At 38.9% G+C, this 26,057-nt stretch overlaps 1 protein-coding gene across 6 annotated transcripts in view; it reads left to right on the top strand.

The window, feature by feature from the left end:
• RALGAPB (Ral GTPase activating protein non-catalytic subunit beta) overlaps positions 1-26,057 on the top strand; it is a 69,378-nt gene that overhangs the window by 24,613 nt on the left and 18,708 nt on the right. For 5 of the 6 annotated variants that reach the window (XM_062589125.1, XM_062589128.1, XM_062589127.1 and 2 more), the window contains 13 exons: positions 7,436-7,637; positions 9,091-9,258; positions 10,368-10,482; positions 10,812-10,959; positions 13,064-13,128; positions 13,316-13,448; positions 15,511-15,644; positions 18,062-18,244; positions 19,320-19,471; positions 20,952-21,139; positions 22,971-23,077; positions 24,750-24,902; positions 25,527-25,736. In XM_062589125.1, coding sequence (XP_062445109.1) covers positions 7,436-7,637; positions 9,091-9,258; positions 10,368-10,482; positions 10,812-10,959; positions 13,064-13,128; positions 13,316-13,448; positions 15,511-15,644; positions 18,062-18,244; positions 19,320-19,471; positions 20,952-21,139; positions 22,971-23,077; positions 24,750-24,902; positions 25,527-25,736 — 1,958 coding nt within the window. The remainder of the gene's footprint in view (positions 1-7,435; positions 7,638-9,090; positions 9,259-10,367; positions 10,483-10,811; positions 10,960-13,063; positions 13,129-13,315; positions 13,449-15,510; positions 15,645-18,061; positions 18,245-19,319; positions 19,472-20,951; positions 21,140-22,970; positions 23,078-24,749; positions 24,903-25,526; positions 25,737-26,057) is intronic. The other variant, XM_062589126.1, reaches the window with a different exon arrangement.

Raw genomic sequence — 26,057 nt, 5'->3', positions numbered from 1 at the left:
AAGCTCACTGGCCTAAGAAAAATAAAGGAAGAGGAGGCCTGTTGCAGGAAGTTGGGTTTATAGGTAGGATTTGATAGCAGTAGTTAAACTAACTAGCTTCGTTGTTCGTTGCGTCACAAATCCAGTTCTCCCCCTGCATGGAAACTGTGAGTTTGGAAGTTGGGGTCCGTTAAAGGTAACCTTAGATATGCAGCGTGTAGTTTTTGGAAGTGGCCAGTCACAGATTTCTGTGATAGGAAGTTCAAGTCCCTCTGGAAAAGACCTGTGATGTGTGAATGGAGAAATAAATAGTTGAGTTTCGGAAGGAGCAAAAAATAATTTGAGGGTATATTCAGTTGTATATTCAGGTAATACATTTTTGTATTTAAGTGTAACTACTTTTCAGATGGATCTGTTGGCTTGAATTTTGATTTAAGCTGTATCTTGAGCAGTTTTAAGGTAGTGTTCAACCTGAAAAGGACATCGGATGAGATGTTGACCTTTTTTAGAAACATGTTATGACTTCTTAGTTTATAAGCTATATTACTTGCTTATGAAACAAAATTTCTGCTGTAAACACAGATATTGTGATTGCAATGGAAGTATTCAGTCATTCAAAACCGAAATGATTGACTTGCTTTAAGGAGTTCTGAGGCCTTTCGATAGCCTAAGCAATGTCCTGCATCTTCTAGCAGCAGCCAGAATTGTCTTATTTCTATCCTTACAGAAGGATTTACCAACTATTACTTCAGTTCTCCTGTTCCTAGAAACTATGAACACTTGTTTGATTTAATTGAAATAGGAAGATACCTAGAGTTTTGCAGCAAATATTTATCCCTTGTCCTTTTCCACTCATGACAGAATGAGTAAAAAACGCTCAATTCTGTTCCCCCTCTGTGCTCTCCAGAGCCATCCATAACGAGACCAGTACTAACATGTCACACGTTCTGCCATTTAGTAGCAGCAAATAGTCTCCTGGAAGAGTGACAGTGATGGAGACCCAGAAAACCAGTTGTGTTCTGTCCAGTTTTACTAGCAATTTGAGAGATGGAATTTAAGCTTTGTGCCAGTAAAATCCCTCTGAACTCACTTGGTTCTCACTTGTGGCACTCACTTGGTTCCAGTTACTGCACATCATTAAAGAGTAATGCCTAGTATATTGCTCTGTGTCTCAAGGAGATTGCTGTGACTGTACTCTGGAATAAGTATCCTCTTGCGTTCTTCTGTTGATATAAGCCCCCAGCAGCTGAGAGTCTTGCATTTTGTAACCCAGAGAAGACATGCCTTTGTCTCCTCAGTTAGTGCTTGCCCAATTTAGGACTACTTAGGGTGAGAACTGCATGTAGTATCTCCTCCATCAGAAAAGGAATTAGATCCATAGCAAACGCTTTTGAAAAGCATCTAGTTCTGGGTCCTTTTGCAGACTTTGTGCTAGTCTTGGTGCCTTTGAAATCAGCTCAGGGGAGAGAATGGTACTCTTGCAAAAAACACTTTCTTTGTCTAGTTCTCCAGTAGATCTTCCTTAACTCACTTGCCTTGGTTCCTTTCTTTATTTGATACAATTTGCATCTTTAGCCTTACAAAACAGGCTGAATTAATCTTTTGCTTTTGTTACCTTCAGGCGTTTGCATTTGACCTGCCTGGAGCCTGAGGTTAGTAAAAATTCTGTGCTCAGTATACTGTCCTCTGAAAGACACATCCTGCTCCAAAAGTCGGGAAATCAGCCTGATTTCTAGCCTGCTCCTGCGCTTCCAGGATGTCATGAGTACCTGTTACCACTATTTAAAGTACTGTCACAAAAACGTTGTGACAGGCTGTCAGAATGAGAGCAAACTGGACATACAGAAGATGGACCCATACTGCCAAAACTATCTTTGTAGAGAGGTACTAAAATCTGATTGCCTGACTGTCCTGCAGGTCTCAAGGTCATCTACTAAGCCTCTATCTGAAGTGGGAGAAATGTTACAAGACTTCTAAAGTGTTAGGCTACTGTAGTTTCTGTTGACTTGAAGCATTAGCATCTTTTAAAACTGGGATTATGTCCAAATTGAAGAGTTTCTGTTCTGGCACTCTGTGGAGCTTGATGCTTCCAGGTAAAGTCTTTCCCTCCTTGAACTGGGTAAGGCAAGAGGGATCATGCTGGACTGAGGTGGACCAAATGAGGGCTGTGTCCTCTCATCTCTCCCTGTCATTTAAGCTGGGCACGTTGGTAATGTAATTGGATCTGCAGGTTGAGACCATCCACCTGCCTTTGCTCAGGCTACCCAATGTAGGCATGCTTTGAGGAAAGACGGCAGCAGAGAAGGGATCTCGAGTTGCTGGAATCCATGCTCATAGGAAAGAGGGCATAAAGGAATCTTCTGCTCATTGTGTAACTTCTTTATGGCTGTAGACTGGTTATGCCTGTATATAGCAGTCCATCTCTTATCTTCAGTAGTCTGATACAGTACATGCTTTTGATACTAGCTGGATATTCTTGCCATGTTTGGCACTGCTATTGATAGCCTTTTGCATTAGCCTTAGGAAGTGCTATTAATCTATTTTTAAATGAATGCTTCAGATAAAATTCTATAATTTGTAAGTGTCTGCATTTATGATCAGATTTGGTATGTAATATTGTCTTCTGCTGGTCCAGGCACATACTGTTTTTCTTTTCAGTCTGAGACTGCATTCCTCCTCTCTTAGCTCTCTGATACAGTTTCTCTGCTTGTCATTGCCTGCAGATGGGAGGACTGAAGACTACTTTGTAGTATAAGAGAAAGAGGTGAAATACCTTGATTCAGGATTCTGCCTGGTCCTGTAGGGAGAGATCTCCTGCCCTGGAACACTTTTTTTCTAAATTGTTTTCCTTATTGCTCTTCCTGTTGCATGGCACATTTCAACACACAGACATTACGTCTAGACTGATACTTGTGAGCTAAATGAGATCTTGTAACAAATGACCACATGGGATGAGATGTAGTCCTGTGTTCTGCTTCAGAATTCAGTTCCATTCTTTTAAAAGAACTCTGCTAATTCAAACTGAGTAAAGTCTCATCCTCCCTCCCTTGCAGTAGGTCCTTTTGTGCATTATGGAGCAAACAGCAGTTGATGAAAGTTGATGTGAATGAGTAACTATGTACCCTTACTTCTCCCCTTGTTCTGGAGCCTTATGTCTCAGCTGTGAATATGTCTAACACTTTTGCCTGCAAAACTGAAGTCAAGAAGAGTAAGAATAATGTGCCTGTTGGGGAGGAGAAAACATGCAACTTCTTATAGGTTCTGAGATGAAAAATACCTGGATGCAGGGAAGGGTAACCTTGTTAAGGTACGAGGAAAAATATTCTCACCTGACACTTTCTCAGTTAAAAAAGGTGTGCCTTAAAAGGGTTATGAGCTGATTTTCTAAGCCCCCTGCCTCTTCAACATGGCATGGCTTTTCTCCCTGTGAAGCCAGCTAATACATGTATTTCCTCGCTGAAGTGAGACTTTTGAGGTTGAGTGACAAATGACTTTATCGTGGCAACTTGCAAGGTTCTTATCAACATAATGATGGTTTTTGATTTCCATGTTGTTGAAGAATCAAAGCAGTAGGAGTACAATTTGAAATACAAGAAATTCCATTTAAACATAAGGAAAAAAACTTTTTCACAGTGAAGGGTGGTCAAGCACTGGATCTCTCTGAAGATACTCAAAACCTGATTGGACAGCAACCTGCTGCAGTTTTCCTTGCAGGGATCTTGGACTAGATGATCTCTGGAAGTCTTTCCAGTCTCAACTATTTTGTAACTATAGTTACTACCCCTCTGTTGTTCAAGTTTATTGTCTCCTTGGGAGAACTTGTTGTAGTAGCCCTTGCACAATTCAGGATAGTCTGCAGTATTTTCAGTTGCTTCAGTTATGTTTTTTATCTGTTACTCTTTAAGAAGAGAGAGACTACAGAATCATTTTTCTCCTGCATGAGATTACCTGGGGGTAATTTGTGTACAGTGAATGTTCATCCTTTTCACCATCTGGAGCACTTTCCTCCTGTTTTCTCTTTGAGCCCTGTCCTTCAAGATAATCTTGTATCGTTACTTGGATTCTGATGTGAAGCAGTGATCTTACCATCTTCAGTACTAAAGCTGGTACCAAGCTCTTGTGCTTTGTGCATCCTAGATTAGGGTTTTAGTTTCTACACTGAGACCTTGATGGAGATGCTTTATAGCAGGCAGCTATTGAACATTTTTCTGTATCATGATGAGAGAGGAGAAATGATCTGTTCTAAAACTGGATAGTTGGTTTTGAAAGGAATTAGATTTTTCTGCTGTGGTCTTTAGAAGTAGATGGCTGCAGGAAGCTTCCCCTTTGGAGAAATAGTTGTTTCATTATTCTGATGTCCAGTATATGATATTCATTCAGCCAAGTGTAGTATAAGCAGTTCCCCATGGTTGCTGCCTTGAGAGAAGTTTTTCGTAAGAAATGCATTATGAAGACATTAAGAAGTCATTCCTAATTACGACAGTTATTCCTAATTATGGTGTGTTTGTGTGTATTTGAGCTTAGCCTCCCTGGCATGATGTGTATCAATTGACCGCTCAGTATATGCTGCTACTACTTGTTCTTCAAGAAGTTCTAAGAATTGGGAGAAACTCATTAATCCCTTGGGCCAACATTTCAGGAAATGAATCCAGCAATCTGTTGTGCTTGTTCTTAATCTTCATACCTAAAGAAGTAAGCCACAAGTTTGACCACTGTTTATTTTAAAGCGCTTGTGTGGGAATTTTACCTAAGGTGGTTGTTGGGATTACTCAGGTACTGTTGGTCAGCAAGGGAATTCTAGAGTATAGTTTTGCTCATCTTTTTTAGCCCTTCTCTGTCCCTAAGATGTTGTCCCAAAGGCTATTTCTGAGGATATAGGAACCAACCATAAGAAACATTGATTAGGGAAGTATTGAGTATTGCAGAGAGGCTTGCTCATGGGTCTTGATCTGACCCAGCACATTCAAAGAAACAATTCTTACAAAGTAGGTAGTTTTCTCTTTAGGTAGCTGGCTACTGGGGTCTTTCATCTTTCCTTTTGCTTGAAATTGTTTTTGAAATGTTGACCTTTCTAGTAGTATTCTGCCTTTCATTTCTGCTTTGGAAGATTCTTGTCTGAGCTGGAGGTTAGGGTAGGCATGCTCATCTGACCTGGGGTCTGTTAAGGGTTATTAGCCACTTTGCTAATCAAGGATGGAGCTGCAATACTGTTGGCAACTTATGGCTGTGGAAGCAGGAATATTGTTGGGAGAAGATTGTAGGTAAGTAATCTTCCCCTTAGGAGCCTACCCCCAAGTCATACAAGCCGTATTATAGCCTAGCATATACTTCATATACAGTATAATGTAGGGAAATGTACTTGAGCTGGGAAGGGTTAATAACATTCATTTAAAGAACTGATGTACATTGATATGAACAGATTTGAATCTTATTAGTATTTTGTAACTTTCTTTGTTCATTGTTTTGCATGGTATTTTCAAAGCCATAATTTTGGACCTTAATACCAATTTCCTATGTGTTTAACGAGCTTGCTGTATCATAAAGCTTTTAATCTATTTTTTAAAAAAGCTAAAAGCTTCTTAACTTATATTACAATTTCACCATCTTTAAAGTATTTTATAACTACTGCTGTCCTTTGATTTGTTTCCATTTTATTTCTATTATCTTGCAGCATCTTTTATCCAAATTCTTCTTTCTTATAAATCTTGTAAGTAGGAACCAGTAGCTTTTCCTTAATTGCGGTCATGCTTTTCTTTTTCCATAACCCCATATTTTATTTGTAAATTCATTCTCATTGTCTCTTGTAGCTTTTGCACTTTTACTTGAAAAAAAAAAAAAAAGACAAGTGATTTTTTTGTGTGTGTTCTTTGAATGGGGAGGATTGTTGGCAAAAGCAAATTAATCTGCCTGAATCAGTCCCATCTTTTCTGTACTTTAGTCTGTGATCATGTCATGAATTTCAGGACTTTGCACTAACCATGTTTTTTTTACTTAAAGCTTATTTTACAGACCTAGTGTTTGATTTGTATGCATTGTGCATGTAGTGTTTTTTTCCAACTATAGTAAATTGCTGGATAGCTTATTTAGGACAAAAAATGGCTCATGGGAAGACGCATAAAGATTTGTGCTGATTTACTACTTATGGCCTGAAAATTGATAAAGTACCAGTAGGTTACACCAGGAGTTTAAACACAAAAATTAAGAGTAGAGACTTTTCTATGGGAAGTTTCTAAAAATACTTACCAATAAAATTAACAAGTATTGCAACTATCCAGATGTTAATGGGCCTTTGCATGACTGTGATTGTGAATCTAATATTCTAGGTTTTTGAGATACAGAACAAGTTTTCTGGTTCTGGCAGAAATATGTTGACTTTGGTTAGGAGCACATATTCTCTGTTCTGGTTTTTAGCTTGTAAATTTTCTGAAAGTTGATATTGGCATGTGAAGCCTTAGCTAAATAAGGAACATGCTCTTTCTGCTGCTGGTAATCCAAGAGTGAAATTGCTCTCTCATTGCCCAAGGGAAAAAAACAATACCTTTCTTGGTTGTTGTTCGTGGAGGGATGATGAAGCTAGCAAAATGAGGAGCCTCTTGCATGCTATGTTCCTCATACTAATGCAGGAAAGGCAGTTAGAGATTTTAAAAATACATGACTTCAATTAGCTTGGATTATTTACAGAACCATTCTACAGGAAGAGAGCTCAAATCTAGGGAAAACCAAGTCCAATTTAGATATAGTGGGCTCTCCTGAGGCTTTTTGAGGCATGTACTGTGGAGTATATGTTAGCGACTAGGAGAGTGCCTATCTTCCCGGTAGCTGTCACCTGGACTATCTAACTTCTAAAATTTCTTGGGTAGTTGCAGGAAACCTGTGAAGGAGAGAAGGACCAAATCAGAAGAGTGGTTTTCCGCAAATTTCTCTTTCTGATATAAGTCCTTAGAGTTTTGGGATTTTGTTTTTCTTTAGGAGTTTTCTGTTTACACAGCAAAGTTGGATGAAAACAACTTGGTGTTCAGATCACCAGAAAGTAATTAGTTGGCCAGTTTTGTAATTAAGCCCTTGGAGGTGACAGGAGTATGATCTAAAAGTTTTGGGGTATTTTAAGGGGTATATAACCAAGGAAAGTTTATTCTTTGTTTTATTTATTTAAAGAAGAGAACTAGATGAGGAAGATCTTTTGGCTTCCAGACTCGGTAGGAAGATAATATTGGATATAAGTGTGCTCTTTGCGCCATAAAGTTGGAATTTGCTTTAGAATTTGAAAGTCAGGTGTTGCCATCCTTATGAGGAGGAAAAGTTAGTTACCCCTCAAATAATCAGAGACACTGACTCAAATACAGTGAACTAACAGCTTCATAACTACTAAATTTGACTTGATCTTTGTGTCCAGGATCCCATGAGCCTATTTTATGTGCTAACAAATACAGTGAAACGCTGTTTTTTCTCTTCCCAGCTATAGCCACTCAAGCTAGTGTGGAGTTTCGCCGAAAAGGATCACAAATGTCCACAGACACAATGGCTTCCAACCCTATGTTTGATGCAAGTGAATTCCCAGACAACTATGAAGCGGGAAGGGCAGAGGCATGCGGGACACTCTGTAGGATATTTTGTAGCAAGAAGACTGGGGAGGAAATATTGCCAGCTTACTTATCCCGGTACTAACCTATCTTCCAGTTGCTTTCTTGGTGTAATTCTATGGGGCGGATGAATTTGCAGTGACTGGCTTGCAGTTACGGGCTGAATCCTGTGTTGCCAACCTTGAAAGCCTGGTTAGCCTTAAAATGCTGTAGGTAGAGTTCCCCATCTAAATTAAGTCTTGATTTCCTTTCTAATTTCTCTGATCTCTGTTTTCAGTCCGTTTTCTTTTAAGTTCCAGTAGAAGAGAAGTCCCATAAATTGCCAACCAGCCGAAGGACACATACTGTCTTTATAATCACTTTCTTGGCCTCTTTTTTTTTTTCTTTTTTTCCCTTGAATTTTGTTAAAAGGGAAAAAGAATAGAATGGGCAGACATAAGAATACTTAAGCTTTATAGACCATAAAAGGTCTTACATTATCAAACACAACAGTACAATGAAATGTGATTTAGATGTAGAAACCCAGTGGGTTTAACGCTCCAGTATTTAAAACAGTCAGTTTTGTTTTAAGTTAGGCAATTCTGCTTATCAGTATTTTCTTTTTCTTTTTTTTTTCTTATTTTTATTCTCTTTTACCAAAAATCACTATGTTGTAGTGCAATAGCAAATCTCAGAGGCGGAGAGCTGAATTTCAAAATCGTGGCTCTGAATTGTTCACCTGCTTTGGTCATAGATTTCCTCTAAACTGCTGAAAGATCAGAATCATCTACTGGTTTAGTTCATGCATGTTGCTGTATTGTGTGTATCGTCTCTGTTTCTCTGACCTAGCCAGTGATTTTCTATGTTTTTTGTAAAGCTTTCTCAAAATTATAAAGGAGGTTGTAGTTCATTTTAAGGAATACTAATACAAGTTCATATCTGCTTTAGGACAGTAGTCAGATAAATTATAAGGTGGTTCAAAAAAACAAAAACAAACAAAAAATATTTTTTTTTGTCCTTAGGTTGTTTGACATTATTCCCCTGCCTGCCCCCATCACCTCGTGTTGTCATTTGACGTAGTTGTGATAGATAAAAGTTTGGTCTAATTTTCCAAATATTGGAGTCTCTAATCAGAGGATTTTTTTTTCTCTTGAAAGATTTCACACTATTTTTTCTTCTGCACTGGGGGATTAAAGTCAGGGTCTCATTTACATCCTTACATGGGGGAGAAGAGGGAGTACCTTCCAAGTGCTGCTGGTGGACATCTAGGCTGTATTTGCAACAGCTCCCGGTGCATTCTTGCAATAAGTCAGGTGTTTCAACACATCTGTGCCGCACTGGGTTTTTGCATGAAATAAATAGGACTTATTTTTCTTAAAAGCTAGGTGGGTGTGTTTACCTGCCTTAAAATAACTTAGGGGGATGCTCCCATAAGCTTTTCTTAGCTCTGCTTTATATGGAAAAGATCGAATAGTTGCTGTGCATTCTTTAATCATGTGGGAGGATGATGATTTTTATGTGCAAGTAATTTAATCTTGTCTTTCTTTGTCAGATTTTACATGCTTTTAATTCAGGGTTTGCAGATAGCAGATTTCGTGTGCCACCCTGTTCTTGCCAGTGTTATTCTAAACTCCCCTCCTTTGTTCTGCTGTGACCTGAAGGGGATTGATGTCGTGGTTCCTTATTTCATTTCGGCTCTTGAAACTATTTTACCTGACAGGTAAAATGCCATTTCCCTGGAGATATCATCATAGTGTGGGGAGGTATTTATCATCTCGGGTCGCTGTCATTCCTAAATAGTTTTCACAGGAGGGTTTGGGTCCAGTTTGCCATATACTGTGTAGTATCAGTAATGCCCTTTGATAATGCTAATAGCAGCATTTCATAAGCTCTAATTTTCATTTGATTTAATGTGATTATCTTTAAAAGCAGTAATAATACTTTTTTAAAAAAGAAAAGAAAGAAAACTTGTTATCTATATATTCATTGCTAAAAAGTATCATCTGCAAGAATAGGTAAAAGGAATGATTTAGCTTAAATAGATTTAAGGCCTACTTATTTTTAAGTAAAATTTTACTTGATGTTCATTAGCATCTGTTGCTGCTGTGAATTCATGAAGAGAGTAATTTTACATGTCATTAATTGAAAAATAGAGAATTTAGACAATGTTTTAAGTTACGGTAGTTTTTCGCACTAGAATATATAACTCTACCATTAGAATTTTGGAAACTTCTGGATATTTTGCTAAATAATTTAAGGCGCTTGATAGTGTGTGCCTTTTGCACCGTATATTCTATCTGTTGACACTGTTTATTTTTGTGTTCTTCATGAACTAGTATCTGTATTCTGGGTTTAAAGTTGAGTCGCTGTTTATTTTGGATAGGTCTTATAAGTGGAAGGATTTACTAGACTACTGAAAAAAATTAATCTATTTGCTAAGCAATTTGTGTTTTATGTATTATGCACATGAGCAAATTGCGTGGATCTCTGGTAATATTGAGATGATTATGAGCAGTAACAAGCGGGTAACGGCTTGTGACTGAAGCTTCCTGCTTCGAAGATGTAGTGTATGAATAATAATTTCATCAGCTTATTGCTTTTATCTCCAGTTCAAAACCCTTAGTAGATTGGTTCCTCATCCGTAACCAATGTTAATTATTGTTCTGCTGCTGTTACAAAATGAAGTTCAGAAATCTAGAAACAAATACCTACATTGTAGACTGTAAATTATATAAGACCACTGGGTTCCTGTATTTAATTTGCACTGAATTGTTTGGTTCCAAATTCCTGTAAAAAAGTTGATTAACTTTATGATGCTTTGATTTGCAGAGAACTCTCAAAGTTTAAAATCTATGTAAACCCCACAGAGTTAAGAAGAGCTTCTATTAATATCTTGCTGTCTTTGTTGCCTCTCCCTCATCATTTTGGAACCGTAAAGTCTGAGGTAATAATGTTATGAGTTTATCTTCTGTGAGAGTTCATTTATAAGTGTTAACTTTTTTCTAAGTGGCTACGTTACTAAGTGGTGGTGTCCCCTCACCCCGTGATTAATCCTCACCATCACTGAGTAGGCAGGGACAGGACTGATCTTTGTCTGCTACCTGGAAGCAGTGGGTGGGATACCTTAAAGTGTCAGAAAAAAGCAAAGCATATTTGTGTGCTTTTGAAGTCAAATTTCTTAAATTGAAGAAAGAAACTCCACGCTGGAGTGCTTAATGTGAGTATGAAATTGATCTCTTAACTGATACTAAAATAAATGTATTTTTCCTTCAGGTTGTCCTAGAAGGAAAATTCAGCAATGATGACAGCTCAACGTATGACAAGCCAGTAACCTTCCTTTCCTTGAAGCTGAGGCTAGTGAATATACTCATAGGAGCTTTGCAAACTGAAACAGATCCTAACAACACTCAAATGATACTAGGTTATTTCAACTTTCTTTTCATTAATTGTTTCACGGAAGTGTGTCTTAACTAATCTTAAATGTAAGAGTTGAACAATGTGGGCAATTAGTTATATGTTGCTTTGCAAGAATAAGGAGATGAAATTCCCAGCAGGTCGTCTTCTGTGCAAAACCTTTTGTATAATCTCCTTCACACTGTGGAAAAAGCTTTAAAAAGCCTCACATTTTTGTTAAAGTAATATTTCTCTCCTCTTTTTACAAATGATTCTCTCCTCTTTTTACAAATGAGGAATAAAACTTGAAAAGTAGAGCTAGACATAAAGCACATTCTAGCAGGAAAAGTAAGTGATAACTAAGAATGGAAAAACAGAAATGTTTTTTAATATTGGGAAAAATTCTTGACTAAAGACAGGGAACACTTCAGTTTTTAGCATGAGTGAGCTTAGATAAAAGGCAACAAGTTTGTTAACCATTGCTCCAGCATTGGTGGAATACAGATGATATTTGCGTAGCACTGTGTAAGCTGTCAGACAAAAGCCTTGGGATAAAATCTGGAGATGGATAGTACTTTGGCAAGAAGCTGTTCCTTGAGACAGAAGATGCATTAACATCTAAATACTCAGAAGATAGAAGCAGAAGACTTGAGCTTGCATTATCTGTTAAGCTGGGTGTATTTTCAGACAAGTAAAACATTCAGTTGCTTCACCTACCATCTTTTTTTCTGTTTTCCTCTATTTAGAAGTACATTTTTCCACATATTAAGATTACATTTTCCTCCAAAATAATTGCAATACCTTTACCCTTTTGACGGTTAAAAAGGAAAACAAAGTTGCAGTCAGGAGGCCTTCTGGAAGGCAGAGAGCCTATCTGATTATTAAGAGAGGGAGAAAAGGGCCATGACCAGTGAAGTGGAGGTAAAGAAATCCAGTCTGTAAAGTCTTTTGAAAGCTTCCTTTCAGTGGCTGGAACAGTTCCTTTACTGCTAGAAGACCAGGGGAGGATAATTTGGAAGAAAGATTTACAGCCAGTTGTGGTGCAGAGAGGAGGATGTTTGCCGTTTCACAGTGCTCCCCTAAGCGAGACCCACGGAGCGTTGGTGGGTTGCACCACCTTAAACTGTCTGAACCTTTCTTTTAAACAATATCCAGGCGTTCCTGTGCTCCTGTGGTGTGAGTTGGTGGTTGCACCCAAGGAGAAAGATGCTTTGACCTCATCCGCCTAGGATGAGTTTTAGCATGACGTGGTTTTTCTGCCATGTCACGTACCCCATGTGCTGCTGCGCTCATACTGCTAAGCTCAGCTTTCCATATGTGATGTTATGTCCTGCCTGTTTGGCTTGAAGGTGATTCGTGAATCTCCAAGGTGGCTAGACTCCCCTTACTCCTGCCACCAGCTTCTCAGCGAAACGAGTGTTTGTTGCCAGCCCCTCACTAAGCGTTTTACAGGCTGCTCTGTTTGTCTTCATATAGCAACTGGTGGTTTCGTGAAGGTTCATCACTGCAGAAATAAATTTTTAATGCCACCCAGTGGCTGCAGTGAGTGCTTCGTAGTACCAGTCTGATTTGTGTCCTTGCTGCTTCTTGCCTTGTCTCCTGGGGATGATGGTGCCCCGCATGTACAGACTGGTCATGCTTGTTAACCCAGGGTACCAGAATGCAGCAGCAAGTTTAATTTAACCTAGCATCTTATCCTTGTATGTAGTCATCTTTCTCAAGGCGAGTATTTCTATTTACCTGCTGACTAATTTCAGTGCGGTGTGGTTGGTTAGTCCTGCGCATGGAATTTTAGCTTTTTCAATATAGTATTTTGGGTAATAATAGGAAGCATGAGGCCAGGTATCCCTTCTTGGTAAAGAAAACTTCAACATGTCCCACCTCAGGTTATGTGCCAGCCTTGTGATTTAGGAAATTAAAGTTGTGCATTTTGGCTAAATTTGAATGTAATGACTTTTTATTTTGGCAAACTCCTTGTGCCCAGGCCGGGACTGTGTAAATCCTTGAGTTGGTGTCAGAGGATGCAGAACTGTCTTAACTATCCAACAGAAACATTCTTTCTTTGTAACTTTTAGCAATGAATTTTCTACTGTCATTTTTAAGCAGTTGTCTTTTTGTATCTGATTCTTCAGGTGCAATGTTAAATATTGTTCAAGATTCAGCACTGTTAGAAGCCATCGGCTGTCAGATGGAAACGGTAAGATTTTTTTTGGGGGGGGGTTATAAAGTTTTTACTGTTTCAGAAAGAAACTGTGTTATTCATTTTATCTGCTGCTGTAAGATGTGCAGTTGTTTGCTCTAGGTTTGATCTTATTTTTCCACTGTATCTGTGAGCGCTACTTGGAAAATCTTGTCATCACTTAAAAGTGACTTTCAACTTGCAGAATGGTGGCGAAAATGACCTCTTTAAAAGCCACAGTCGTACCAACAGCGGCATCAGTACTGCGAGCGGAGGCAGTACAGAGCCAACAACTCCAGATAGTGAGAGACCAGCACAAGCCCTTTTAAGGGATTATGGTAAGGAACTGCCTGTTTCTGAGAACCTGTCATTATATCCCTGGTTGATGTGTTGATTTTCTCCCCTTCCTGTGTAGGTTTTGGCTAAAATGTCAGTGTACACAGGTGTTTTGAAACCCAGGTGGTGTTTCCTGGGTTGTTACTGAGTTGTACTCACTTGTGCCCTTTAGTTGGTTAGTTTTTAATCCTACTAAGGGACTGTTAATGTTTTTAAAGAAGAACTTAAAAGCTTATGAAAAAGGAGGCATTAGCAAATTGTTTGACTTTATCATGTTTTCAAGATGTTTAATTTTTGTGAATGATACTGAGATAAGCCTACAGCAAGTGTAAAGTGATTGCTTCATTTATTTTGGTAGCCTTCCAGATGCTTACCTGACTTTTGTAGCACCTTTTCTTAAACTATCTTCAGAAAGCATTTGGGGAAATTCCTGGGGTTTTTTCTTTTCTTAATAGAAAAGCAGAATGTTTGCATTTGTCACTTGCTATAGTGTGAGAATGTTTTTTATTAACTGTAGTTTGCCATGTTCTGTACTGTGCGTTTTTGAACCCTTATAATAAAATCTATGTTTTACTAAATCTGTGTGGTAAGCTGGCTTAAATTTGGAGATCCTGGAATCTTACTTGCTTCTTTGATCTCCAGTCATTTAATTAATATTAAGTACCTGCTTAATGCAGAACATACCACTGTTTGTTGTATTGTAGGTATAGTTTGAAAATTCAGTTCTTGCCAACCAAAAATGGATTTTTCCCTTTAGCTTTCAAAGTAATGGAATGAAGATGATCAGCAGGAAAGATTTAGTATATTCTAGGAATTCATATAAATGTTAGTGCTGTCCCTGCAAGATTTATTTGTTTGAAAAAGTTAAAATGCTGGTTTTCAGCACACCATTTGACTTGCGTGTTTAATTCATTTGAGTTATCATAGGCAATGCTTTTGGCATATCTCTTGATGTAAAATACCCATTTTTAATGTTCAAAATGATCTTTTATATATTTGAGTTATTGACTCTTTAAAAAAACTGTGATATAACTTGAAGGTTTAATTTTGTAACACACTGATCATGTACTAGTGAGATGTTGATTCATTTTACTGGACATTTTTTTTTTTAATTTTCTGTTCACACAAGGTAAGGGTATAAGAAATTTATGAAAGCAATTTCTACATTTCTGCTGGATGCTTGAAGAGAAAATTGAAAAATAAAATAATCTGTTTTTACTGGTTAACTCTAGCTGACATTCGAATCTGCTGCTAGCGTAATACTTTGTTCCTTGGTGTTAAATATGATGATTTAAGTTTTAACACGGACAACGCTTAGTACTAATAGTTGATTTTATAATTAGGGAGTCATTCAGCAGTTTGTCTCTAAAACTGGTTAATTTGCCTACTTCTAGTCTTTGAGTATAAAGTTCCAAATATTTTGAAACTAAGAACCATAGATACTAAAAAAAAGTGTTTTCTATTTTTAATTTTGAACTTTAGAGGTGCAGGAAAATTAGATGTTGAGAAATAATTGTATCTTTTTCTCCAGGATTGATTCTTTCCGTACCTACATTTATATACCTAATATTCTTTCTATAGCTAGTATTTATGAAGAATTATGGGTACCTTCTGACATAGCTATTTGAAGTTATGTATACTCCATTCATACATTGCTAATACTTAAATTCTTCTGGGATTGCAAGATGTTACAGAAATTTAAGTACAATAGCAAAACGTTAAGTTAGTTCTGTTGCTGAAATGCAGCAGTGCTATGACTAAAATGTCTTTTAGAGTAATAATTCAACCAAGTACAAATAGCAAATCCAGCGAAATGTTTTTCATCATTAAAAAAAAATCATTTTGAGATAAGAAGCCAGCCTGAATGTAGGTGTATAATATGATGGTATTGCATATCAGAGAATTAGCCTGTGCAAAAAGTGACCAGATTTCTAGCTTCCAGGATGTGTGTAATTTTATGTGCTTTTTGTGGCTGCTTTGGCTTGTGCCTGTGCTTTGCTTATTGTTACTAATACTTAGTTATTTTCCCTCCCTGTGGTATTTGGTATTGGGGTTATATCCTAGCTCTTAATACAGATACAGCGGCTGGACTACTGATTCGCAGTATTCACCTGGTAACCCAAAGACTCAACTCACAGTGGAGGCAGGACATGAGTATCTCACTAGCTGCGTTAGAGCTTCTGTCTGGATTGGCAAAGGTGAGAGAAGAAGTTTTGTGTGCTCTGGCTTTTTTTCAAAGGGTAATTACAGTCCAGGGTAGGTGAGTCACGCCACCAAACAGATGTCTGCCTTGAGGTTGTCAGCAAATATTCTATTTGGACACAGAAGAAAACGAAAAACAAACAAAGACCCTAGGCCTTTTGTTAGGAGCACTTCATCTCTTTCTAATGTAGATGTTAAATAGCTCAGGTGATGCGTGCCCTGTAAATGCCTATTGACTATGAAGTGAAGTATAGGGTGGCTTGCTCAGATAAAAGTGGCTCTGTTGGGTGTTGCTGGAGTCAGACAAGCCAGATAAGGCAGGTCTTTTTAATAAATAAATAAATAAATAAATAAAAACCTCGGCACCGAGCCACCGTGGTTTGGAATAAGGAGCTGAGGTTGGTTTTGTTGAGCTAGACTGATCCTAATCTTTCTCAGATTCCCATGCACATTGAATCTTTATTTATTTACTTACTCATTTATTTTATTTCTTAATGCTATAGGGGATGCATTTGGCATATTGGGTTGCCTACTTGGAGAGGGGAAAACATACCGTTAAGTTTCCAGTGGGCAGTGCCTGAGCTTGGACCATTACAGTCTTTTGACTCCACTGTGAACCACATATCATGGTTTTCTTGGTGAGCTAGTCAGGCAGTCTGCTCAGTGTGTAATACAGACCAGACTTTCTGCTGCTGTTAGTTCACAGACTAGAAACGTTCCAGGGCAGCAAACAACTTAATTGCCCTTTTTGTAAGTGTTATACCTGCTGGGTTTTGGTGAAAAGTAAAATGCCCTTTCCTGCTTGTGGGCTCTTGTTCTAGCTGTATTCTAGTGTGTTTACAGCAGCCATGATGAATTGGCACGAGAATTCAGCATTTCCTGCCATATGCCCTTGGGGACTCTTTAGACCTCTTAGCATCTGTGCCTCAGGTGCCTTTTCCTTTTTTTTAAAAAAAAAAAAAGAGAGAGAAAAGAAAAAGCATGGAGTCAGCAGTGAGCAGGGCATTCTGTAGTACGAGTCAAAATACGATTATTGGATCTTACAGAGCCCAGTACAAAATCAGGGTTTCCCACAGCTTGCAGGGGAAAATTTTATGCTGCAACTTTTGAGCCAGGATAGCTTAATTTTTTTTTCTTAGTTTGCAATTAGAGATGGCAATGCGAAAAGATCCTGTCTTTTCAAATGCCTACCAAAGATAACACTAAACATTGTAATTTTTGTATAATTATCATATGCCTGAAATAATTCTTCCTTTGGGATCTCTAGGATAGTCCCCTTTCCTCTTAAGTAGCAAACAAAATAGGAAAAGGGATCATCTCTTACTGCATAGCTACAGAGTAGAGATCTGATTCTGCTGGGGACCTTTGGATACTACAATTTTCAAAGCCCCCTTTAGGTTAGGGGCTGCCCTGTGCTGTGTCTTTACAACACCAGGTCATTCCTGGGATTTAGTAAATTCAAAAATCCTGTTTCCCACAGGAGTACTGGGTCACCAACCTACATTTCCTAAGCTATTTCTGGAGGGTTGCTTTATTTTACTGATTTTTTGGGGGGCCATAGATACTTTCCTTTGAAAGGGAATGCTGCCTTCATCCTGGGGCTCCAAAATGTTGTCCTTCCCTCCCTGTTGGGTATAGCTGACCGGTGCTGGCATCATCAAGGGCAAGAGCCTCCGACTGCCTGCCCTTGATACTGAGGGCTGCCCTTCAGCGTTGGATGAGGCTTTACAGGGCATGGAGCAGAAAAATAAAGGTTTAATTGACCGTTCCTGTGTCAGTTCAGAAGCTGGGAAGAAAAGAGCAAAGCAGTTCTTCAGCTAAGCTGTCTGCATGCCCTGCTGAGCTGGAGAGAGGCTGAGGGTTTTTTTTTTTTTTTTGGCCAAACTACTTAAAAGATCTTGTCTGAAGACTCTTTCTTCCACTCTTTTGTGCTGACAGAAGTTACTGTGCTGACAAAATAACACCTAACGGAAAAATATGCAGGCAGAACACGGCGCTATGGAAGGGAGACTTGTAGCGAGGGGGTTCTCAGCGGGGCCAAGTGGAGATGAGTGGGTTGCTCTAGCTGAAGGAGAGGCATTTCTGAAAATAAAAGTTTCAAATAGGAATTTATTCATTTTGCAGTTAGGTACGTATCACACCATGCCAGTACTGCCCTTGCTCTTAGAAACCTTGCCGTGCAATTCGGTGGCATCTTTTATTGTAGCAGTTCTTTCATTCTAGCTTTTGAGTTTCAGTAGCTGTCACTGTTAAATTTTAGCCATATCTTTACACTGTAATCGCAAAAGAGCTCAACTGTTTATTCTTGTTTCTTAAAGCGGCCTTTAGAAATGCTTTAGAAATGTGTTTCTTCTCTGAAAGATTTCCTGTAGGCGTTCTCACCTGATGGTTGTCTCCTGCTTGCTTTACCCAGGTGAAGGTGGCTGTCGATTCGTCTGATCGAAAGAGAGCCATAAGTTCGGTGTGCAGTTATATAGTGTACCAGTGCAGCCGGCCAGCCCCCCTCCACTCACGTGACCTCCACTCCATGATAGTGGCGGCTTTCCAGTGCCTCTGTGTCTGGCTCACCGAGCATCCCGATATGCTCGACGAGAAGGTAAGAATCTCTGGCGCACGTGTTCGGAGCGCTCCGAAAGGCCGCGCCGTTCATGCCCAACTGTTCTTGGTCCTTCAAAAAATCATTATTTTTGTAGTTTTCAAAAGGGTGCTAGTTTCAAACCTGGTTTCTTTGTAAAATAGTTTTCAATTTTGGTTTCGGCTCTTGTTTCAATTAGAATATTTTTGGCTTTACAGTAGTCTTTTGTGCTTATTAAAAAAAAAAGAAAGAAAATGAGAAGAAAAATTGAAATGGAGAAAAAATGAAATTGAAAAGAATATTGAAAGGAATGGTATACCTGCTGTAGATGAACCTGAGTAGAGGCCTTTTGTTTTCTCATTTCTCAGGTCTTACCTGACTAAAGCAGGTCATGTAGACTTAACAGTGGCCCTAATTTTTTGATACTCAGTTTGTTACTTCACCAAGAAGAAACTGAACAAGGTTCAGCTCCATCCAGGATAAAATTTTCTTGGGAAGTTTGAAAAGAACAGGAAATGATAGATACATATTTCTAACAGCCTTATGTCCTACTCTTGCTAGAAATACGTATTTTTTTCGTATGTGTGCCTATTTTTATAGTTGGTTTCCTTTTGTTTGTGTGTGTAGTGATCTCTGCTGGCAGTTGAAAGGTTTGGAAATTTTCTAGCAGCTTTCAAGATGAGATTTTTTCCTTAATATACTTAGAATGTAGTTAAAAGTTCTGCATATAATCTCTGAAATGCATTTATTTTTAAATACATTTTTTCAGTTGCACTCTTAATAATCCTCTAGGCCATATGTACGTATGTAGTGGTATATATTGTGTATAGCTTCATTAAGAGCACTTTTTAGCATTAGATATAGAGGCATACAAAGGTAACTAGATATCTTCTGTATATATAGAAAATACAATTCCGATGCCAAATGTGATCTTAACTCCAACTCTTTCTGTAAAAATAATCTTTGGCCTTTGTTTCAAAGCTCGTATTACTGGCAGCACTTTATTTTAATTGATGGTATATCATTGTCTCACTAGGTCTTAAAGAGACTTTTGTCAGAGTGCTTCTGTTTTACAATAGTTCCTCTTGTGTTTTAGGATTGCTTGAAAGAGGTACTGGAGATTGTGGAGTTGGGCATTTCAGGAAGTAAATCCAAAACCAGTGAACAAGAAGTCAAATACAAAGGAGATAAAGAACCAAACCCTGCATCCATGAGAGTGAAGGATGCTGCTGAAGCCACATTAACATGGTATGAAATTTGTCAAAGCATCTTCGCTATTTAGTGTAAAACATGTCTGAGAATCTTTTAATTAGGGGTTCCCACCTGGTGAGATCCTAGTGATGGAACAAGAGCATGTGAAAAGTTTAGCCAGAGGCTTTGACCACCCAACCTCTGGGCCAGGTTGTCATGTGCTTGGTCTTGGCAGTCTCCCTGCTCTCATTCAGGAGTTCAACACCTGGGATTGTCATCCTCCTGTCCTGCCTGTTCTCTGCAGACAGCAGTTGCCAGTATCTCCCACTTGACCTAGTCACACTGTCCTACTGTTCCCCCTTATCCACAGCATGAGAAGACACACTATCCCTGCACTGATCGGGAAACTGATAGACGCTTTCTCATGTGTAACGCAACGAGGAACTGCACAGGTAGCGGGTACCCCATCAGCACAGGGTGGAATGTCGTTCTGCCCGCAGAATCGGGCTAGTTTAACATATTTGAGAGATTCTGTAGGAATTGGAATTGCAGATAATGTGTGGGTTGGGGAAGGTGGGCAAAGAGAACAAAGAGATGAAAATTGGGATTTACTCCCAGGAGATTGAAAAGCACTATTTTATTGGATGAATAGGATGATGGTGGACAGGACAAGTAGAGAATAGGTAGGATAAGTGCTTTGCAAAAGGCAATACTTGCTTGCTTTTTTGTTCTGCTCTGCAGTCAAATTGTTATAAGCTTTACTGTTCATAAAAAGAACTGTGTAGTTCCCAGGATAAAAATAGTTGCTGCAACTTGTGGGTAAAACTTTATTGTTGTCTAAAAGTGCCTCTCTTCACAAACCAGATAGTTTCATCCCTCTATTGAGTAGGTAAAGTTGAAGGTGGGAGAGGAGGACTTCAGTAAACTTCTGATCCAAGTAGTGTTGTTAAGAGTAAGTTCATGAGTTAGATCATACGATCTTTAGTCACAGACAGTGAACTGAGATCTTGACTCTAATTGCCAGTTCCCACTGTGGAAAATTTTAACTGAATATTAAGTAAATGAAACAGCTCAGATTTCTTGGTAATCGGTATTCAAGGAAAGCTAAGACAATAGCTGGCACATGTATCATGTCTGCCTTGCTTGTTGATAAGAATTAAAGTATGGATGATTATCTCTGTTATGAGAAATAACATTTAAAAAGCTGTAGAAGGGTAGTCTGGTTTTTTTTTTGTGCTTTAAAGCATGCCTTAATAACCTCAGTCCCTATGTTATAAAGAAACTTGTTCTGTGGACAAACTGCTTTCCTTGTTGAATTTCATGATTTTTTCTGAAATTACTGGTTCTGATTTAAGACGGGCTTTTGCGAACGTGCAGGTAACTGGTTCACCTTGACGGGGCAATTTCTTTGTCCAAATACAAATGAACACTATAAGTGAAGGTCCATCCTTAGGTGGAATAGTTAATCTTCTTACTCTGTCATGAACTCTCTCTCTCTCTTTCTTTTTTTTTTTTTTTTTTTTTCTCTTACTTGCAGTATTATGCAGTTACTTGGAGCATTTCCTTCTCCTAGTGGCCCTGCTTCTCCTTGCAGCTTGGTGAATGAAACCACCTTAATTAAATATTCTCGTCTACCTACCATAAACAAGCATAGCTTCCGTTACTTTGTTTTGGATAATAGTGTCATCCTTGCGATGTTGGAGCAGCCTCTAGGGAATGAACAGAGTAAGTTCAACATTTCCTACTTCCTTGTTCCTCTAGCTAAAACCCTGTAGATAGCTACAAAATGAAGGTGCTTCATCAAGCACATTTCTTCTTTTCATGTTTCAGGGGCTTACGTGTCCTACGGATAGGCAATTGTGCAGGGTGTTGCTCTGCATGAAGTTGTAAGAATAACTTTCATGTCACTCATAGTCAGACATGTACAAGCTCATCCAAGTAGTTCATGCAGTTGTCTCTCACCAGTGAGATCAAATTACTTGTATTTGGCTGCCATCTAAATTAGCAGATGGAGAAAAGCACTGGCATTACATTTTTGAAAACATCTTTGTTTATAAAAGGATGAAAATTCAAAAAATATAGGAGGTTCGGTGGAAACTCCTGCTCAACAAATATTTGGTTCCTTTATGGTTGCACAAAAGTTTTTACTTGATTTACGTCTCTGTTACTGAATGTTTCTGTGGGTGCTTTTGGCTTAAATGGTTATAGTTGCTTAGGAGCTGTCACAGCTTTCCTATATGCCATCCTGTTCTGTCAATGACACCTACTGAAAAGGAGATCTCCTACAGAGTATTGGCTTTCACAGCTGAATTTTCCTTTCTAACTGTTGCCTAAGTGTCATGTGCTTTGATCAAGGAGGAAATGATATTTAATAAAAACCTAATGGTATTTGCATGATGCCTTGAACTGAATAACCCATCACCCTATGAATCTTCAGGCATCAAGATACCACCTAAGAGAATGGACGAAAATTCTCTTGTATGCTAGCTGTGTCGAAGACTTAATGTTAGATCTGCTAATCTTGCACGGATATGTTTTCCTCATCTACGGGCAGGAAGGAGTCTAGATGCTAGTCTTGAAACTGGAGCTTGTGCCGAACAACTAGCGTTGTGAACTCTTATGTCCGTTGATACCGACTAAGAGAAGAGTAGTGGTTCTGAGTTGCGGTCCAGAATGCTCCCAGCCTCACTGAAAATCTTATAACTAGACCTTGCAGGAAGTGCTGATACTGGGAGCCATCACAGTGCATCCTCCTGCAGTCTGTATTTGAGCAAAAACATTCCTGACTAGAATGGATCAGTGAATGCTAGAACAGCCGAGCAATTCTCAATCTTCTGCTAAATGCATTACTGAGGAATCCTGTAAAGCTATTATATTCTGAAATTAGATTAGCTTTTCTTGCTATACAGAACTTGCTCACAAATGCTCTTTAAATTAGAAGCTTAATCACAGTAATGCGTAAGTATATCAGATCACTTTTGGGACAGATCACTAAGTAGGTAATTTGGGGGGTGGTGGTGTTTCGGTTTGCATAAATGTATGCTTATGTACCTGTGCTGCACTTCTACATTCTGGTAGGCTGCACATGAAGCACTGTGGAAGGAATATGTATCTGCTAGGTACCTGATAATGTCAATTTATGATTTACGTACCCAAAAGATAGACGTGACTTTAAAAAAAATAGCTGTGGAGATATAATGATCCCTTTCCTAAGATGGCAAGCATCAGTGGCCTTTAAATTTTGAAGGAAAACTTAAATCCCTGCAGTGTTAGAGAATCATGCAAGTTGAAAGGGACCTCAAGAGGTCTGTAGTGTAACCTCCTGCGATGACCTGGTGGTTCTTAATCTCTGAAGAAGGAAGTTCGACAGCCTCTCTGGAGCCTGGTTCCAGTGCTTGATGCCTAGTGGTGAGTTCTCTTTGAATGGAAGAGAACAAAGTAGACTGGTACTTCCAGTGGCAGAGAGGAAAGTTAAGTGTTTGAAACTTAAGATGATATATTAGTTGACCTTTTTAAAAATTTTATTTATTTATTTATAAACTCATATGCTTTGCAGATGACTCTTTCCCGTCTGTCACGATTTTGATCCGTGGGACATCTGGAAGATTTGCATGGGCGCAGCAACTCTGTCTTTTACCAAGAGGAGCTAAAGCAAATCAAAAGGTCTCTATCAAAGCCCATAAAGAAATCTTTAACTTAGAGATGTTCAGCAGAAATTCCACTAATGTGAGACAGCCCCACAGAACTGGTGATTATACATTAAAGCTGAGCCACGGGGCCTTTAGCTGTAGGTAATGTGACACATCTCTGGTGACTCTTTATGAATTGTGATAATATTCAGTCTAGGTTGTAAAAGTGCTGTTAACTTTTAGATTTTTTTTTTCTTAGGGTGGTGGGAAAAATCTCTTTTCAAAGTATCTTCTGAGGTAATGGGGCAATGGAGTATTTAGCATGTAGGCATGACTATACTGGTGGCAGCATCATGCTGACTGTGGGATGTCAGGTAAAGTGCTTGCTGCAGAAGGAGCAGTATCTTGAGATGTAGTATGAGGTGCTGCAGAGAGAACACCTGTTAAAGCTAAAAAGCCCTATGCCAAAAAAATGGCTGTAAACTGCCTGAAAAATGGACAAATCCCACCTATCAGATCGTGGATTTTGGAATGGCTCTGGACAGGAAAAATAAGACAATATGGCTCTCAAGTAAAACCTTCTATTGCAGTTGATTAGTGGAGTAAAACCTTCTCTGCTGTCAAAATTTCTTTGTTTGTGAACTTCTCTAAGTTTTCAAACTCTGCATGCTTCTCTCAACACAATGAGGGAAATAAGAATGTAGTTGGAGTGGGGCCTGTCAGTCTTGGCCATCGCTCGTGCTTGGCACGAGCCAAGCTTGGCATCGTTTAGGCAGACGTGGTCTTGGTAAAGCAGGCTTTAGGAAGACACTGCACTTTAATGCCTTTGGAGCTATGTTGTCACTGAATGTGAACTGCTTTGCTAAATAGTGTCGAAGTGTTTTGCCTCCCACACCAAGGGAAAAAGTAATGTATGGCTGGTGACCTTCTTAACAGTTTTAAGGGGACTCTTCCAACTTAAAGGCATTATCTAACTTCAGTGTTAACTGTTTTGCCCTTCTGAAATTTATTTGATGGTGGAGAAATTCATAAAGCAGCACTCAACAAGCAGTTAAAATTCTTGTCTTGCCTATTTGGGCCTTGTGCAAACCTGCACCTAGATCTTTATTTTGTTGCTGTCTTTGGCAACTTCAGCTCTTGGGTTACTAACTGATAGTACTGTCTAGAGCATGAGATAGGAGCAATGTCAAAATTCTATTAAGATAGATGAGGCAAACCCTTTCCTTACTCCATCAGTGCATCTCACTGCTGATGCATGACGCTGCTACTTTCTTGTTCGAGGATTTGTCAGCTTAGCTTGCTGAGATCGTTAAAGTTAGTAGGGTTAAAATGAAGGCTTCTCAAGCAGTTGTTAGCTTTATCTAAACATTCAGTTAGAATAGACTTTATCCTAAAAATAAGATGTTGCTGTATAAGCTTGCCATTTTTTATTGGAATTTGCAACTGCCCAGAAGTTCATAGATTCCATGACTGCAACCACCAAAGTTGGTAGAACTGCCTCTTCTGTTAAAAAAAAGTGATTGTAAATTTTAAACAAGTCTATACGAATTTAAATTATTTACTGAATAATTTGTGATGATAACTCTCAATAATGGATTAATAACTTTGTGGTGATAGTGGGGAAGGGAACACTTTCCATTTATAATAACAATATGTTGTCTCATGGCAAAGCTTTGGATATAAAATTATCTCTCTTTTTTCATCAGACTTTTATACCGGAACCCCGACCAGCTCCTAAAAATGATGTTGGATTGAAATACAGTGTGAAACATCGCCCGTTTCCCGAAGAAGTGGACAAAATTCCATTTGTGAAAGCTGACTTAAGCATTCCCGATTTACATGAAATTGTGAATGTGGAAGTAAGTAGTTTTCATTCTTTGACTTCATTTTGCTCTTGTCTTTTTTTGCCTGTTCATGAATCACACACTAATTCCTTACTGTAAAAAAGTTAGTCTTCAGCCTGACTAATTCATATTAATAGAGCAATAAACTCTGCAAACTAATGAAATCTGTGCACTAGCTGTGGAAGATGGCAATACCTAGAACATGGTTTTGGGGAGCACTGCTCAACATCTTTTATTTGAGATCCTAACACCTCTGTATAGCTGTGAATAAGCCACTAGCATGTGCTATTTTGTTGCTTCTTCTGGGGGAAATAGGGTGTTTGTGAGCACTCTTGTAGACTCTTTTTAATCTGACAGTGCCAAATGTGCTTTAGTTCCTGTTCATTGAAAAAGGAGAGATTATAGCTGATTTGGGGTACATGAATTTGCAGCAGCTCTCCCATGCAAATAATGTGTTCAGATGTGCATTCTGCAGCAGTGTGGGATCTCGCTGATAGTGCTTCAGTCAGCATCCTGGCGGTGGAGTTTCAGCAGCTGCTGCCCTTGTGGCTTACAGCTTTGTTAAAGGGGGGAGCTGCTGTCAGGGCTTTAAGAGATCTTTGTGCAGAGCTGGAAAGCTGACTCCACTATGTTTTTCAGCTGGAAGAGCGACACGAGAAGCTGAGGAACGGCATGGCCCAGCAGATTATTTTTGAGACTTCCATAGATCAGCAAAGTGAAGAGGAGTGGCGCAAGAAAAGCTTTCCTGATCCGATCACGGAGTGTAAGCCTCCACCACCTGCACAGGAGTTCCAGACAGCTCGCCTGTTCCTCTCTCACTTTGGGTTTCTCTCCCTAGAGGCATTGAAGGTGACCTCATGCTTCTTAATGCTAAACAAATGGCCCCATTACCCATTTAGTCTGGCAAAAGAGGAAGACTGAAGTTTAGCTAGTGGAAGATCTTATGTGTGCTGCCAGCTGCCGTTACACTGTAGTCTGCTTAGAAAAGGTGCTGAATTTCGAAGTTTTCCAGAATTGTGATCTGAGTGGTAACAGACTTAAGCCTCAAGCTGAACATGCTCTGAATAGGTGTCTGCATCTATGAGTTTTGCAGTAGATACGTAAGCTGACACCGGTCATGTATTTATACTTGAAATTATTCCTCCAACTTGAATTAGGCTTAGGGGTCCA

The sequence above is a fragment of the Rhea pennata genome, chromosome 16 (assembly GCF_028389875.1).
Source record: "Rhea pennata isolate bPtePen1 chromosome 16, bPtePen1.pri, whole genome shotgun sequence".
In the NCBI taxonomy this organism is placed as follows: Eukaryota; Metazoa; Chordata; class Aves; order Rheiformes; family Rheidae; genus Rhea; species Rhea pennata.
The sequence above is the reverse complement of the archived record's forward strand: the minus strand, read 5'-3'. Positions and strand labels throughout refer to the sequence as shown.